The sequence below is a fragment of the Pseudonaja textilis genome, chromosome 2 (assembly GCF_049901715.1).
Source record: "Pseudonaja textilis isolate UNSWEBS1 chromosome 2, rPseTex1.2, whole genome shotgun sequence".
Lineage (NCBI taxonomy): Eukaryota > Metazoa > Chordata > Lepidosauria > Squamata > Elapidae > Pseudonaja > Pseudonaja textilis.
This window is the reverse complement of record NC_141991.1, coordinates 17,352,762-17,369,191: the sequence shown is the minus strand read 5'-3', so window position 1 is coordinate 17,369,191 and position 16,430 is coordinate 17,352,762. Positions and strand designations below refer to the sequence as shown.

Sequence of the window (16,430 nt, the reverse complement as noted above, 5' to 3'; positions counted from 1 at the left end):
TACGATCAGCTATGGCGGGATTCCCCTTGCTGAGGCCCAGGAAGGCAAAAAATGGAGGGAAGGCCCTCATCCCTCCCTCCATTTTTTGCCTTCCTGAGCCTCAGGGGAGCAAAAACGCCGCCCCCAAAGGCCCCTCTGAGGCCCAGAAGGGCCCCAAAACGGGTAGATGCTGCAAAACAGCAAAAATAAAAACACACAACCACCCAGTCACATGGCCACGCCCACCAAGCCATGCCCACACAACCGGTAGTAAAAAAAAAAATTGAATCCCACCACTGAGATAAACCTCCAAGTGGCCACAACGCCCCTCTTGCAAATGACCAGCTGTCTGCAAGCAGTATAAATCCTTCTATTCCCCACCATCCTGTCACAGCTGAAGAAGCTTCTTGGATGAGAAACGAAACGTCTTCAAAAGAAAAAACAAGAAAATCCGGTTGCCTCCTGAAAAAAGCACCTTTGGGACAACCATGGCCTGGATGATGGAGAATCTCTACAGACCCCCAATCAAGGAACTACTAACTCAGACAATAAATAACAATGCAATCAAGAAACTTCCAAAAAGTTAATACCTTCTATTGCCAATACGGGTGTTTCGGTTTCCATCTGCTGCCTCCGTGGGAAGGAAAGTGAGGAGAAAAAAAGTTTTCCTTTACTCTTCCACCGCAGCTTAACGATCCTTTGGAAACAATATATCACTTGAAAAGCCAAAGTTCCAGGGTATTCAGATGTTAATTGTTGTCCCGGTTCAGCCAAAAGCTTTCTCTGTTTTCTCTTCCTTCAGCACCCCTCCTGCGCAATCTTTTCCCAGATGCCAGCCTCTTCATGGCGGCCATAAGACCGTCGCTGCATCATCTTGAGAGAAGGAGGTTTAAACTGGGTGGGGGGGGGGTCTGCGACACTCCCAAGCCCCTCCCTAGATCCTCCCTATCTTCGGCTACCTCTACAAGGCAGCCTTATCCTCCAAATCCATCTGGATCGGAGGCACCAAGACGGCGAGCACAGCAGGGATCGCGAAGAAACGCAAATCCCTGCTGTCACCGAAGCTGGCAACCGGAAGTGTCGGGCAAGTCGGAAGTGCCACTTGTATATAGGCAAAGAGAGCCAACTCCATCCCCTTCTAGCACTGATGATGTTGCCTCGTTGGGTAATGAAACATCTGCAAACAAACAACCAAGCTCAGAGAGCAACAAGGACTCCAGAGTTTTTCCAATTCTCCTAGTTCAATCTTCTGACCTGATGATGCCAGCTTTCCCTCTACTTCTTGCCTTCCAAGATCAGTCAAACTCTTCCTGGCTTCTGAACTTGTTATGGTATCTTCACCTCCCCTTGGCCAATTCTTATCTGCTACTGGGTGGTTTTAATCTATCAAAGTTAGCATCTTAAAACGATGCATAAACAAACCAAATTCTGCTTAAAGGTCTCTTCAGAGCCTCAGGTAAAAACACAGTTTCTTCGTTTGAGCACCTGCAACTGGAGATTATGGAGCTTAAACTAGAGCTTAAACTTGACTTTGAGTGCTGCCCAAACATCTCTTTCCACATCACAAACTTTCTATTTTCACCTTAAGTCCAGAACCCCTGCAGAACAAAAGATTTCCCCCTGCTTCTGTCCAGATGTGGGATGCAAGTCCCAGAATTACTAGCTCACCTAGTTGGATGTTGCAACCCAACATCACCAAGAGTCCCAAGGTTTGCAAGCCGGGCTGTGAAATACGCTTTTCCCCTTGGGGAGGGGGAGAAACTAAGCTACTTAGAAGTTGAAACGTGGAAAGCCAAGTACAGCTCTTAACCTGTGTGCCTTTCTTATGTCCTTCTTCCAGATGAGGACGTCCTGGACACGTGGTTCTCCTCTGGCCTGTTCCCTTTCTCCATCTTTGGGTGGCCCAATTCGGTAAGTTGAATGTGAAGTGAAGAGGTATGCCAGCATTTCTTTGCTCTTCAAATCTTGCTCACGTTTTCCGTGTTGTTCTTTCAAGGGTGAAGATCTTCAGGTCTTTTACCCTGGAACTCTGCTGGAGACCGGACATGACATTCTGTTCTTTTGGGTGGCCCGTATGGTTATGCTGGGCCTCACACTGACAGGAAAGCTACCCTTCAGGGAGGTGAGAAACGAACACCTGTTCCTGTCAGGTTGTGTGATGACCCGGGGTGTGACACAAAGGCAACACAGTCAGATAATCAGTAGGAATTCCTTTATAGCTCCAATTTTGCCCGCAATATCCTGGTTACCTTCTGGGTTAGAGAAAAATTCTCCCAGGAACAGCCTCTGGCTGCAGAGAATCAAGTCCAAAATGTGGTCAACAAAAACTGTAACTATAAGTCCAATCGAGGCAAGATGAGGTCATTAGTCCGGCAAGGCAAGAGAAGGAATTTCAGACGTGAAGGAACAGCAATAATTCAACACAGTTGGGAGGATGCCAGGAACACAGATAACCAAAGTAAACACAAGATAAACTAATGTTTGTTCCCAGCAGTTGTCGCACTCAGCATACATCTCTTTTAAACTCTCTTCTCAGGTGTGGCTAATGAAGGGAATCAGGGCTCTTTCCTCCCCCGTAAGCCACACAACCCACGTTGCTCTCTTTTCCATTCCTCCCTGCGTGCCCTAGGATGAAAGTGGGGTGGGTGGGTCTTCCCCTGAACTCCCTCTCCCTTGTTCTAATTCTCCCCTGCTCTGCCCAGCTGGACTTTGCCCTTCCCCAGTTTCTTCCACAGCCAACGGATTCAGACTCCGACAGGGGCATGACAGGTTGTATGAGTTCTTCTCCACTTCTCCATCCCCCACTTCTGGCTGTGGCCAAATCAGGGAAACCTTAATTGCAAGAAGGCCAATTTCACCCCCAATAGAATGGGATGTCCAATCTAAATCACAAGGGGCTAGTCCTCTTTGAGGCTGTTGTGGCCTGCCAGTGGCTAGCAGAGCTGGCATCAGAGTCAGACAGTGAAGAGGTTGAGGAGGAAGATGGGCCAGTCCCTGGAGGCTGAGGAAGTCTCGAACAAGGGTTCTGCGTCAGAAGCAGACATGGGGCCAGGGCAGTGTGGCAGAACAGAGGCAACCCAAAAACCTTGAGTTAACTGAAGCTCAGAAACCTACTGGATGAGTCTCGCGATGTTCTTGAGTTGAACTTTGTGGGTGTTGTGCTGTCCCGATGCATGTAACACAACACAGAAAGATATGCAATTGTTGTTCATCAATGGTCGTGCTTGGACCCCGTGCCTGGAGTTAGGCTCGAAAAATCAAGGGCCAAACCTGTTTTGAGATTGATTTCCAAACTGCGTTGCCCGTTTCCAAGTCTCCCTCAAAATTTAATTAATGTTCCGTGCTTTCTTTCCAGGTTTACCTTCATGCTGTCATTCGGGATGCCCACGGAAAGAAGATGAGCAAATCACTGGGAAATGTCATAGATCCCTTGGATGTGGTCACCGGCATTACTCTGGAGGTGAACCCATGGTTTGTGGCTGTCAGAAGATGGAGCTGCAAGATGGTTTAGATTCTCGTTGGATTGATAAGAGGAGAATATTTGTAGCTCAAGAGTTGAAATAAGGGGTCCTTGGTGCTCTCTAAGCTTGGTTGCTTTCTTGCAGGCGTTTTGTTACCAAACTAGGTAACATTATCAGTACACTGGTGAAGTTACCTAGTTTGGGTAATGAAACATCTGCAAAGAATTCCTCTTGTGGTGGGTAGTCAGGAGACCTACCTTTCCCTTGAGAATCGGAAACTTGGTTCTTTTTTTTTTTTCAGATCAGTTGGGAACATGTGAATAGTTGCAAAGAGGAAGCTTGCGGCTGGGCTGAAGGCAGCGGTAGTCAGATGTGGTTAACAGCCAGACCTGTGTGTCAACTTTTCACCCCAGTTGTTGTGGCTTCTGACTGAGTTGCTGCAAGGGCTGCGGTGGGATGTGTGGCTGCCTTTAGCTTTGTCACAGTTCAGTATGATAGACGTGGGTAGGTTTCTTCAGGCTACTGTGTTTGACTTGCAAAGGCTGCAAGGAGTGGCCAGAGATATCCTGACGTTACTAGGGAAACAACTAGGTTCAGGTTGTTGTTTATTGTTTATTGTTTGTCCTCCTCCTCCTCCTCCTCTTCCTCCTCCTCCTCCTCCTCCTCCCCCTCCTCCTCCTCCTCCTCCTCCTCCTCGATACCTGGGGGTATGGCACAAAGACAACACAGTCAAATAAGCAGAAATGTCTCTTTAATACCTCCAACTTTGTCCCCAGTGTCCAGATTACCTTCGGCTGGAGAAAAAAACTCTTCCAAGAACAATCTTTAAGTGGAGGAAATTAAGTCCAAAACCAAAGTACATATAAACTGTAAAAAAAAAAAAAATCCACACAAACCATGCTGCAATAATTAACTTGACAGGGCAGGAGAAAGAATTGCAGACTTGAAAGCCCAGCAAAACACACCCAGTTGGGAAGACGCCAGGAACCCAGATAAACCTTGATGATACCAGATAATTCACGATTTGCTCCCAACAGCTTTGTTGTGCACAATTTCCCCTTTTAAATACTGTGTTTCCAGCCACAGCTAATGAAGGGAATCAGGGCCCTTTCCTCCCCCATAAAACCACGCAGCTCACGTTGCTCCCTTTTCCATTCCTCCCTGCATGCCCTAGGATGAAGAGGTGTAGGCCTGGGTCTTCCCCCAAATTCCCTTTCCCTTGCTCTACCTCTCCCCAGCTTTGCCCTTCCCCAGTTTCTTCCACAGTCAACGGAGCCACACTCCCACTCCTTGTCGGCTGCTTGGCCTCCCCCTCCAAATCAGATTCCGACAGGAACATGACATCCTCCTCTTCCTCCTCTCCCCCCATCCCCCCACATTGGGGAAAGATTGCAAATGAGGTTTCTCTTAGTATGACCTTATACATCTTATGAAAGACCACCATTTTTTCTCTCTGTAGGGTTTACATGCTCAGTTATTAGACAGCAATTTGGACCCACTTGAGCTGGAGCGAGCCAAAAAGGGGCAGGTATATATTTTTCTATTGTCTTTAACCTTTGCTTCATGTTGATAGACCTCAAACGGATGTTCTTTCGTTGTATTGGGTGGTGGCAGAGTGTGGTGTCTCTCTGAATATATTCCCTCTTTTCTTCAGTAGCTTTTTTAAAATAGCATTCATATGTCACACTCATCCAGAATATAGTATTTGTATTCGTGCATCTTGGCTGGAGGTGCACTGAATTTTCTGTTTTGGGCCTGACAGCTTTGAATGTAAGGGTTGTACACGTAATCCTTGACTTGCAACCATTCATTTAGTGAGCATTCAAAGTTATAACAGCACTGAAAACAGCGAGGTAATGACCATTTTTCACATTTACAACCATTGCAGCATCCCCCACGGTCACGTGATCAAAATTTGGACACTTGGGCAGTTGACTCATATTTATGACACTTGCCGTGTCCCAGGGTCATGTGATTACATTTTGCGACTTTATGATGAAGAAAGTCAATGGGGAAGCCAGATTCACTTTACAACCTTGTTACTAGCATAAACAACTGCAGTGACTCACTTAACAATTTTGGCAAGAAAGGTCGTAAAATGGGGGTAAAACTCACTTAACAACTGTCTGGCTTAGCCATGGAAATTTGGAGCTCAATTGTTGAAAGTCGATGGCTACCTGTGTACATTTTTAGAGAGAAGGCTTTGAAACTGGAGCCAAAAATTTACAAGATCAAATGTATACCTCGGTACTTGCTTTGCAGAAATCGGATTACCCCAATGGGATCCCAGAATGCGGGACGGATGCCCTTCGCTTTGCTCTCTGCGCTTACACAACACAAGGTACATTTCCAGCCTCTGCTTGAGAGCGTGGCTCAATGTGGTGACAGAATTCTTAACCTTGCTTTCGTGTTGGCTTCTCTCATAATGTCTGTCTGTTGTTTTTCTCTCCTCAGGCCGGGATATAAACCTGGATGTGAACCGGATTCTGGGCTACCGGTATTTCTGCAACAAACTCTGGAACGCCACCAGATTTGCCATCCGTGGTCTTGGGGAGGGATTCCAGCCACCCCCCAGCCCTGAGGTAAGCCTGTTCTTCTAGATTCTCTTTTCTGTTTTTGTAGACGAGCAGGTGATGCTGGGATGGACGGAGTTAAACATGTCATCAGTTTAGAATCCTTACGTTGCCACATACAATCCAAGTCCAGCCTCCCTTAAATTTCATTGACCCTTATCTAGTGCCAGTTCATATTTGAACTCAGTTGACAAGATTCTGGTCTATAGGGTTGAGTGATAAATACAGATAGTCCTTGACTTACAACTATTTGTTTAGCAACCATTCAAAGTTACAACACCACTGAAAAAAGTGATATGTGACCGGTCTTCACATTTAAAACCATTGCAGCATCCCTACAGTCGGTGATCAGAATCCGGACACCTGGCAACCGGCAAGTATTTATGATGGTTGCAGCGTCCTGAGGTCATCTGATCAGCATTTGTGACCTTCCCAGCCAGCTTCCAACAAGCAAAGTCAATGGAAGGAGCTGGATTCGTTTAATGACCACGTGATTAACTTAATTATTGTAATGATTCACTTAACTGTGGCAAAGGCAAAATTGCGTGCGGTTCCCTTAACAAGAACCTTATTTAGCAACAGAAAGTGTCCCAGCTGTAGTCCTAACTGGAGGAGTAATTGTAGTTCTGAATTCCAACTTAACTTTCGGTCCTGATCTTTTGTGCCTGACAATTTTCCTTAGCTATTCTTTCTTGGTACAGAGCGGGTCCTTGGTGCGGTCTGAGCTTGCTTGTTTTCTTGCAGGTGTTTCATTATCCACACTAGGTAACATCATCAATGCTGGTCTCAAACATCATCAACATCATCAGGACTAACACTGATGTTGTTACCTAGTTTGGGTAATGAAAGGTCTGCAAGAAAACAGGTAAAATCAGAGAGCACCAAGGTCCTCTCATTTCAACCCTGAGCTACAAATATTCTCCTTTTAATGGTACAAAGCGTTCATTATTCTGGATTTACCAGAAGTTCTTCTTTACTAATCTGATTTGTTTGTTGCAGCTCAGTGGCTCCGAGAGCCTCGTAGACCTCTGGATCTTGAGTCGCCTGAGCCACGCCGTGGAGTTATGCAACATGGGATTTCAGGCCTATGACTTCTCTGGCATCACTACCGCAGTGTACAATTTCTGGCTGTATGAGCTGTGTGACGTCTACCTTGTGAGTGAGACCCCTGAGCCACCAAACTCTCATCCCCCTTCATCCTGGGAGGCATAACATTTCCCTTACAGATATTGCACTATTGCCCATAAGGCGTAATGCCTTGATCGGTGATGGCGAACATTTTGGTCTCCACCAGTGGTGGTATTATTTTACCGGTTTGGCCTGGTTCGGCCGAGCTGGTAGCAGCGATGAGCAGCAGAGACTGAAATGGTTCTCTCTGCCGCTTTGCTGTTGGGCCTTCCCGCCTGCCCGGGCTCCCATACTTACCTTTATCCTCTGAGTTTGAAGCGCAGCCGCTTTGTGTGGCACAGGAGAGTGTCGCACGGCAGCTGCTGAAGCGACCAGGACTGTGCAGGCTTGCAGGAGGTGAGTTAGAACGCCTCTGCGCCTGTGCAAATGTGCCTGTGGAAAGTGTGCATTTGGCATGCGCAGGCACGCAAAGTGGGCCCACCAAGCCACGCCCACCAAACCGGCGGTAAAAATATTTGAATCCCACCTTCACATGTTAAAAATTCAGGAAAGGCCTAACTTGATTCAGCTGGTGTGTCGCTGCCCCTTCCAAACAAAAGAGAAACGATTCGTTTACTTATTTAGGCAATGAAAAAAATAGTCCAGTTACGTCTATATAAAGAATTGTGAAAGAATTAGAAAAATGAAGTGTGGGTAAAACAGACCCCGTTCTCATGCAGCCTTGTAGCCTCCAAAAATAATGTGAGGAATGGGGAGTGATTTTTGAGAATAGTTGAGTGTTGGTGAACGCTGGCATGTCACCCAAAACTTCATGGTGTGTCTCCTTTGACACATATGTCATAGGTTTGTTGTCATCGGCCTTGAGTAATTTTCCCAAGTTAGTGTCTCTTGGACTGGTTGGGTTTAACTGTACCTGAGGGACAGGACAAGACGTAATGGGTGGAAGCTTGTCAAAGAGAGATCCAACCTAGAAGTAAGGAGAAATTTCTTGACAGTGAGAAAAATTAATCAGTGGAATAGCTGGCCTCCTGGAGTTGTGAATGCTCCATCCCTGGAGGTTTTCAAAAATAGACTGGATAGCCATTTGGTTGGGACGGTGTAAGGTCTGCCTTACCCAAGGTCCTTTGCAATTATTTTATGTTCTATTGCTCTCGGAATTCCTAGCTAGCTGGGATTCTCTCATTCATGGTGCCATTATATTTGGGAGACCCCTGATTGGTTGAAGACTAGCTCTGATTTTGCTAGTGAGTCAATTCCTGAAGCTATATTTATCCGTTTATTAGATCTGATTTAAGTTGCAACAACAAATAGTACAGACTCATTTGAGACCCCTCCACAAAATTGCTCTGAGTTTGTAACGCTGTTATGAACGCCTAAAGTATTAAGGCAATGCAAAATCTAGTAAACATTTAAAGGCATCATGAAATACCAAGTCTGAATTTGATTCTCTGCCTGTTTATCATAGGGGACACAAACGTTTTGTGAAGCTGAGTTTAAAAGGGAGCCCAAAGCTTGGCTCATTATGGCCTTCATTAATTAGTCTGTTCCATGTAAGACTTCAGAAAAAAAACACATAATAAGTTGGTAGCCAGTGTTTCACCTTCTACATTTTTATTCTTTTTTTTTTCAATGTTCCACTTAGGAATGCCTAAAGCCTGTATTTGCCGGATCAGACCAGGCCGCAATTCAGACAGCCCAGAATGTTCTATACACCTGCTTGGATGCTGGTCTTCGTCTCCTCAGTCCTTTCATGCCTTTTGTCACCGAGGAACTGTTCCAGCGGCTGCCCCGGCGGTCTCCTTCCTCTGACCCTCCCAGCATCTGTGTCACCCCTTACCCTACTACTGAGCAGGTGAGTGGGTAACAGAATCTGAAGCTTGTAGCTGGCCAACTACACTACCTTGGTAAGACCACACTTGGAATACTGTGCCCAGTTCTGGTCACTAGGATATAAAAAAGATGTTGGGTCTCTAGAAAGAGTCAAGACAAGAGCAACAAAAATGATTAGGGGACTAGAGCAGGGGTAGTCAACCTTTTTATACCTACCACCCACTTTTGTTAGTAGTAAAGTATACTCTAACCGCCCACTGTTTCCACAGTAATGGTGATTTATAAAGTAGGGGACAAAACCCCTACCGCCCACCATGAAAGCTGGAATGCCCACTAGTGGGCGGTAGGGACCAGGTTGATGTCCACTGGACTAGAGGATAGAACATACAACAAACGGTTGCAGGAAGTGGATATGTCCAGTCTAAACGAAGAGAAGGATTAGGGGTGACATGATAGCTGTCAGCTTTGGAATCCTTATTCCATCGCTGCCACATAGCTTGAGAAAGTGAGAGGGGGGTGATTTTTATTGAGTAGCTCTAAGTCAGGGGTTCCCAACCTGGGGTGCTCGCAGACAATATTCCAGGGGGTGCGAGAAAAGTCCAGGTAAATAATAGGATATTGGCTATATGTTGGCATTTTTATTTATTATGCAATGGATTAACTTTGTTTTCATTTTAGAGTTAAGTATCGTTATTTAGTGGCCGTCACATACGTAGCTGAAAAGATTCAACCCTACCATATATTTAAACGCGTTCAGTAGTTCCTAAAGTCTAAACTTCAGGGGGTGCGAGGTTCGAGTGAAATTTCTTTAGGAGTGCGGGGCGAAAAAAAGGTTGGGAACCGCCGCTGTAAGTAGACAAAATAGAATTCTTTTGTTAGTTCAAGGTCATAGAGGGTGGCGCAGAAGAAAAAGGGAATTTACTTTGGGATTGGTTCATGTGATGTGATGATGAGGGAAAATGGAGATGGTTTGTAGTTTGGGACATTGTGCGAAGTCCGGGAAACTTTTAGTTTTGAGATTCCACAGATGTGCCAGGTGCTATTCTAATAAAGGTACTTTTGAGATTGTGCTTGTCTCGGATCTACTGATCGGAATGGAGGTTCCCTGGAACGCTGACAATAGCAGTCTTCCAATATTTGAGAGGCTGCCACAAGGAAGAAGGGGACCCAGCTATTCTCCAAAGCATCTGAGGGCAAGACAAGGAGTAATAGAGGGGAACTTATCAAAGAAGGATCCAACCTCTAGAACTAAGGGGAAAAAATTCCTGACAGTGAGAATTACTGGAAGGATTTGCCTCCGGAAGTTGTGCATGCTCCATCACGGGAGGTTTTCCAGAAGATCCAGAATTGTGTGCGGTCCCCTGCTTGAGCCCTGGTTGGATTAGGAGACTTCTGAGGTCCCTTCCATTAATCTGTATTGTAACATTGTTGGGTGAGCTCTAGTGCAACCTGAGGAGGAACAAAATGCTATCCCAGAAGCTCCTTTGGAAATAAATCCAAACATTCAAACGGTGAAAAAGGAACGGCACACAAATTGGGTTCCTGCAAAATCATAATCCTAAGTGTAACCATCATGAAATAAAATGATAAGGCTGTAAGGCTTGACAGTCTTAAGAGTACTAAAACAGGAAAATTAGTACAGGTCATTCTTGACTTTCAACCATAACAGATAACAGATCATCAGAGTTGGAAGGGACCTTGTAGGTCATCTAGTCCAACCCCCCGCCCAAGCGAGAGACCCTACACCATTTCCCATAATTGGGATCATAAATCTGGTGGACCAGAAGTAATTTTCCAGCTTTTTTTTTTTGCAGTGGCTATTAAATGAATACTGCTGTCCTTAAGTAAACCCAGCAGTCATTAAGTGAACCCATTCATCTGAATAAAAGTTTTTAAAAAATGGAAACGGGTAAAAAATGCCGGAAACCCAGCAAAAAACATTGCCTGTCATGTGAGACCATGGAACGCCATGATGGAGAGTAAAGTTGAGTCATGTGACCATGGCAGGGCAGGGCAATGTTTACGATGGTCAGACTGCTTTATAGGCCTCTGTGCCTTCAAAAGATCGTAAAATGGCCAGTCATAAATGGAGGACTACCTGTTTTGAAACGAAAGAAATTCTCTTAGTCCATTTTCATTTTGTTGAACTGAAAATTAAATCGAGTCGCTCGTGCTTCTGCCTTCTTTTCAGTTCCATTGGAGGAATGAAGAACTGGACTGCACTTTTGACTTCATCTTGAACATCATCAAGGCTCTGCGTTTCCTCCGGTCGGACTACAACCTTACCAAAACCAAAGCTGACTGTGAGTGACTGTGTTTTTTTTCTGGTGAGATTGGTCTGTAAGGGCAACCTGCTCTTCCCAATTATGGGACGGAGCATACTGCTTCTGTTTTTGCCTTTGTTGTGGTTCGGCGGCAGCAGGTGTGGACGGCTGAGGTCTCGGAGAGCGAGGACTCAGATGAGGGGCTTGCTTGTGATGCAGGGATGGGGCCAGGACCATCAGGGAGTGGAGTGCTGCCTTCGGAGATTGTAGAGGCTGGCAGCAGTGATGAAGAGAACCCCGAGGAGCCTGTGCCCAGTGTGTGCGCGTGCAGGGCTGCTCGAAGGAAAGAGCAGCTGCAGCAGCACGGGTGACTCGGAGTAAGACTGCAAGGTGATGGCCCCTCCCTTAAAAGATAAAAGCCAGCTGAGAAACCGGAGTTCTTTGCAGGAAGCAAAGAAGGTTTTGCACTCAAGCCTTGTGGACGTTCGGACTCTCTTAGCGGAGACGCTTTGTGTCTGAACTATTTCTTAGCAACTTGATCTAGTGTTCTTGACAGCTTTGCACAATCTTGGCAAGGCTCATTCTTATCAGAGACAATTTGTTTGAAACAACCTTTTAACCGGGAAGGAACAGAATTTGTAAAGAATTATTAAAAGGTTTTGCTGTTACCTCCGTTTTGTGTGTTTGTTTCCTTGGAAACAAGGTTTGAGTCAGAACAGCCTTTCAGCCCCAATCCAGGAGCCTTCGCAGGCAGTCGCTCTCACAACAAAACTATTTTTGTGTTGAATTTCTGTTTTACCAACAAAGAAATAAAGGGAGACTAGTCTAGATCTATTTCAAGCTACTTAGCTCTCATCAGCTAGCCATACCCTTCTGGGATTTTTTTCATCGAAGGCTTTTCATGAATGAATGAGAAGCTATGAATCCAGGTTTTTTGTCTTTGGCTTGAAATTCTGGAAACTGCAGGCCTTGCAAATCTGGAGCCTGCCTGAACAATTAAAATGGGTTAGCAAACCAGGTCAAACTTTTGGAAGTCATTAAGCTTGAAGTCTCATTGGAGGAGTTGGAAAATCTTTAATATCCCTGCAGCTACAAATCATTTCCCAGCATTGATCTTAGCTTTAAAGTGGGAGATAATAATGATTTTAGCAATTTCATAGATTTTGAAATGGATCGGTAGTTTGCAACATCCCAGTTCAGTGTTTGGAGCCTATCAGTATTTCTCTCTTTCTGCAAGAACATGTTGCCTAGGTTGCCATGGCACATTTTTGGGTGATCTCCCCACCCCCTGAAAAATAAGCGCTAAATTAGTATTCAACCCATGCTAGCTAGATATCTTCTGCGTAGAGAGCAGGGAGCCGATGTGTAGCTGCAGATATCCAAACTCTAGACCCCAACGCAGTGGAGAGAAGGATTCATTTCTTCTATTTGCCCCTTTGGCCCCTGTGTTCTTTGAATTATTCCACGAATTGATGCATCTAACCAAAGAAAGAGACACTTGGAAAACAGATGTTTCTGATTTGGGGCCTTGCATTCTCCACCTTTTTGAGGGAATGGGTCAGTCCTCCGTTAGGGAGGATAGCTATTCCATACCGGGGCTTTTTCGAAGGGCTGGGTGAATTTAAAAGGTCTACTTGGAGAAAGCCAGTAGTGGTTTCTTCCACTTGTCTTTGAGCCATCAGCTTGAGTTTCTTCTCTATTTCTCAAACTTCCTTTTCCTTTTCCTTTTCTTCCTTTTCTTTGTAGCCTTTAAGTCATCAGGCACTGAGTCCGAAAATGCAACTTCCCATCCCAAACAAGCTGCCTGGCCTCGATCTTAGAGGTCATAACCAAACCAGAAAATTAACTCCACAGGAAGTCTGAAGATAACTTTTATTAATATTGGCTTTCATAGTAGAATCTTGAAAATCCGAACCCCCTTTTCTCTATATTTCTGTGAATTAGGAAGGTATCTGACTGAAGTCCAAATGTTATCTGTCAGTTCTGAATTTAAAAAATGCTTCAGCCCCTTTGTCTACGCCAGGGACGTCCAATTTTGGCAACGTTTAGATTTGTGGACATGAACTCCCACAATTCTGTGAGCTACCCTGGGGAATTCTGGGAGTTGAAGTCCATAGGTCTTAAAGTTGCCAAGGATGGTAACCCCTGATCTAGGCCATAGCTTCTGCATATTTCTGTCAAGGGCTTCCTTGCCGTCTACAATGAAGCTACAAGGGACAATATAAAGGAAAACAGGACAATGGGCCACATATTCCTCTCAGTTTCTCTGACACTCCTTTCTTATTCATCTGTTCCCAGGTTACCTACAGTGCTTGGATCTTCAGACAGCGGAGACCGTGACTCGTTGCTCCGAATATATCTGCATTCTTTCCTCCTCCAAGCAAGTCCTGGTACTAGAACCCGGAAAGATTCCTCCCACAGGCTGTGCTGTAGCTATAGCCTCCGACAAATGCATTGTCCATCTTCTGCTGAAGGTATTTAAAAAATCAAGCAGGCCACAAAATGTCGACCGACAGTGGAGAACCAACAGGATCCTTAGTTTCGGGGCGCATATTTCATTTTTTCTTACAGGAGAGACAGGGAATTCTGAAATGGGTGGCTCACCGGTGACTCTCAACTTGTAGTGGTGCCTGTGAGGTAGTATCTAGCTTTGCTGATTCTCTGAATTCCTTGGCAGGGCTTGATTGATGCGGAGAAGGAGATAGCCAAACTGACAGGGAAAAAGGCAGAGCTGCAGAAACAGATCCTACTGTTACGCCAGCGTATGGCGAGTCAAGATTATGCTCTGAAGGTACCGGCCAAAGTTCAAGAATTGGATGCAGCCAAGGTAACTCATACAGTATTGGCATTTGGGGGCTTGCTTTGTTATAAATCAGGTTGTGGGTGATGCTTGATCCATTGCATCACCTCTGGATGTCAAGAGACCAAATGTCCCCAAAGATAGTTTCTTTCTTTTTTTTTGTTAATGTTTTCACTTTCCAAAAACTCCACGATCATAAGATACTAAGAGATTTTAGCCATTTGGGGATGCAGCATTCAGGACTCGGGCCCAGAAAAGTTGCTGGTTCCTTTAGAAGATCCTGAGTCAGGGATGGACAATTTTTGGGGTCAATGATCACTTTTAACCTTGTGGTCTTTGCTTTCCTTGGAATGTGCTGGGAAGGAGTTTAGAAGTCTAGGGAAATTTTCAGTCATCTAGGTCATGGTTGTCCCAAAGGTGCTTTTTCAAAAGGCAACTTGTCAGGGTGTTTGCAGCATAACTACTATTGTGAGACAACCCAGGAGCACAACGCAGCACACAGAGGCTTTGTCTTTTAACAGTGGTTTATATACAAGAGTACTATATACATACGTATACGTGGTAGGCACATACCAGGCAAGCAGTCACTCTTCATTACTCTGCACGGAGAACTACAATGGAGATAGAACACGAGGAGAGAGAGAAATGCCCTCTCATGGCCTCCTTTACATAGATACAGCTTCTTAAAGTGGCACTAACACCACTGACGCAACCTTAGTCTTAAAGCAGCAATAACTGCTGACTCATCCTCATTGCATCAGCATTTACAGCAGCCTTACAACAGCTGGTTAGCTATTAAATCTCAATACCTTAACAAAGTGGACTTTGTTTTTCCTTGAAGACACTTCACTTCTCATCCAAGAAGCTTCTTCAGGACTGAAGCAAGTGAGAAGCAAAGCTTCTTCAGAACTGAAGAAGCTTCTTGGATGAGAAGCAAAACACCTTCAAGGGGAAAAAAAAACTTAAGTCCAGTTGTCTTTTGAAAAAGCATCTTTGGGACAAGCATTTTAAAAAGTTTTTGGAGTTTTATTTGCCTGAGAGGCTTATTTTAGGCAGTTTTACTTTGTACATGCTTTTCATCTAAAAAAGGCAGGAAACCACATTGTTGAAATGAAAGACCACAGAAAAGAGGCTTTGAGGGCCATACATTGCCCATTCTGCATATTTCTTGAGGGTAATTACAAAAAAAACCCTTCAGAACGCAAATGGGAAGTGTGATGCAGGTGCATCATCATCATTGTTGATTAATCACACATTCAGCCAGATTTTCATACTGGATTTGGCATTTTTATACACCTATCATGTCCTTTCCAAAGACCTTCGATAGGCAGATGTTGATTCTTAGTGGTTTTAGAGGTATCGTCACAGGATGTAAGCTATTCCGAGTAAAGCTGTCTTTTGCAATTGAGCGATGGTTGTTACTAAATTTCTTGACCGCCTATCTGGCCAGAGGGCTATTCGAGGCAGCTCACAACCATACAAAAAACAACAACAACAACCCTGAAGGAATAAAAAAGAAGCTTAAACAAAATGAAAGTAAAATTTAAAAAAACCAATAAATTAAGTAAGGAAAAAGAAAAAAAAACAAAATACATTGACATGACTAATAAAATAGATGGAGAACAGAAAGTGAGGTGGGTGGAGGGTGGAGTCTGCTGTCAATCTAACAGCCACCTCCAGAGTTGAATTTCCTCATTAAGTCCCCTGTCCAAGTTCCAGATTAGGCTCTTAAGAAAGGATAAGGCATACTGACAAATTTATCAACGCATCTGTCTTGGGCATTTTTTTTTTCCAGCTGAAACAAAGTGAGACAGAACTGCAGAAGGCAGACGAAGCTGTTCAGAATTTCAAGAGGATGATCTGAAATTGAAGGATGCACGAAGTTGCTCGGATGGGCCCGTTCTATGTTTGAGGGTTGGGAAAGAAACCTTTTCACTGAAAAACCAAGGAGGACCTGTTTCTGTTCAGCTGTTCTTAGTTCGTTATATTTTCTGTGAAGACATTAAACTATTTTGCTCAGCTAGGAGACTGAATTATCCTTGGTGTTTGCAGAGAGGAGACTGAGTGGCCTTCAGCAAAGGTTGTCCCTTAATCCTGCTCTCAAGGTGCAAGAATTAATGAAGTTGTAGAGCCGTAGAATTGGGAAGTTGGAAGGGGCTGTAAAGATCATCTAGGCTGCCCATAGGAAAGACCATCCAGCTTAAACCTGCCATGGTTGAAAATCTCTGTCTTTGTCTGGCCTGAACTCTTAACTTCTCCCAAGTGAGACTAGTTAGATCAGTGATGAGAAAAGGATGGATTTCCATTGGAAAGTCTCAGTTGTCCTTTAGACCTCACAGATGCCTTGTGATTGATTGATTGATTGATTACAGTCAGTTCTTGATTTACAACCATT

General features: G+C 44.7%; 1 protein-coding gene across 3 annotated transcripts in view; it reads left to right on the top strand.

Moving 5' to 3' along the window:
• Positions 1-16,056, top strand: part of VARS1 (valyl-tRNA synthetase 1) — a 49,811-nt gene extending 33,755 nt beyond the window's left edge. For all 3 annotated transcript variants that reach the window (XM_026720436.2, XM_087923351.1, XM_026720437.2), the window contains 12 exons: positions 1,820-1,890; positions 1,976-2,101; positions 3,335-3,439; positions 4,900-4,968; positions 5,703-5,781; positions 5,895-6,022; positions 7,013-7,168; positions 8,784-8,993; positions 11,163-11,274; positions 13,534-13,709; positions 13,913-14,062; positions 15,831-16,056. In XM_026720436.2, the coding sequence (XP_026576221.1) occupies positions 1,820-1,890; positions 1,976-2,101; positions 3,335-3,439; positions 4,900-4,968; positions 5,703-5,781; positions 5,895-6,022; positions 7,013-7,168; positions 8,784-8,993; positions 11,163-11,274; positions 13,534-13,709; positions 13,913-14,062; positions 15,831-15,899 (1,451 nt within the window). In that variant the 3' untranslated portion in view covers positions 15,900-16,056. The remainder of the gene's footprint in view (positions 1-1,819; positions 1,891-1,975; positions 2,102-3,334; positions 3,440-4,899; positions 4,969-5,702; positions 5,782-5,894; positions 6,023-7,012; positions 7,169-8,783; positions 8,994-11,162; positions 11,275-13,533; positions 13,710-13,912; positions 14,063-15,830) is intronic.
• Positions 16,057-16,430: the final 374 nt, after the last annotated feature.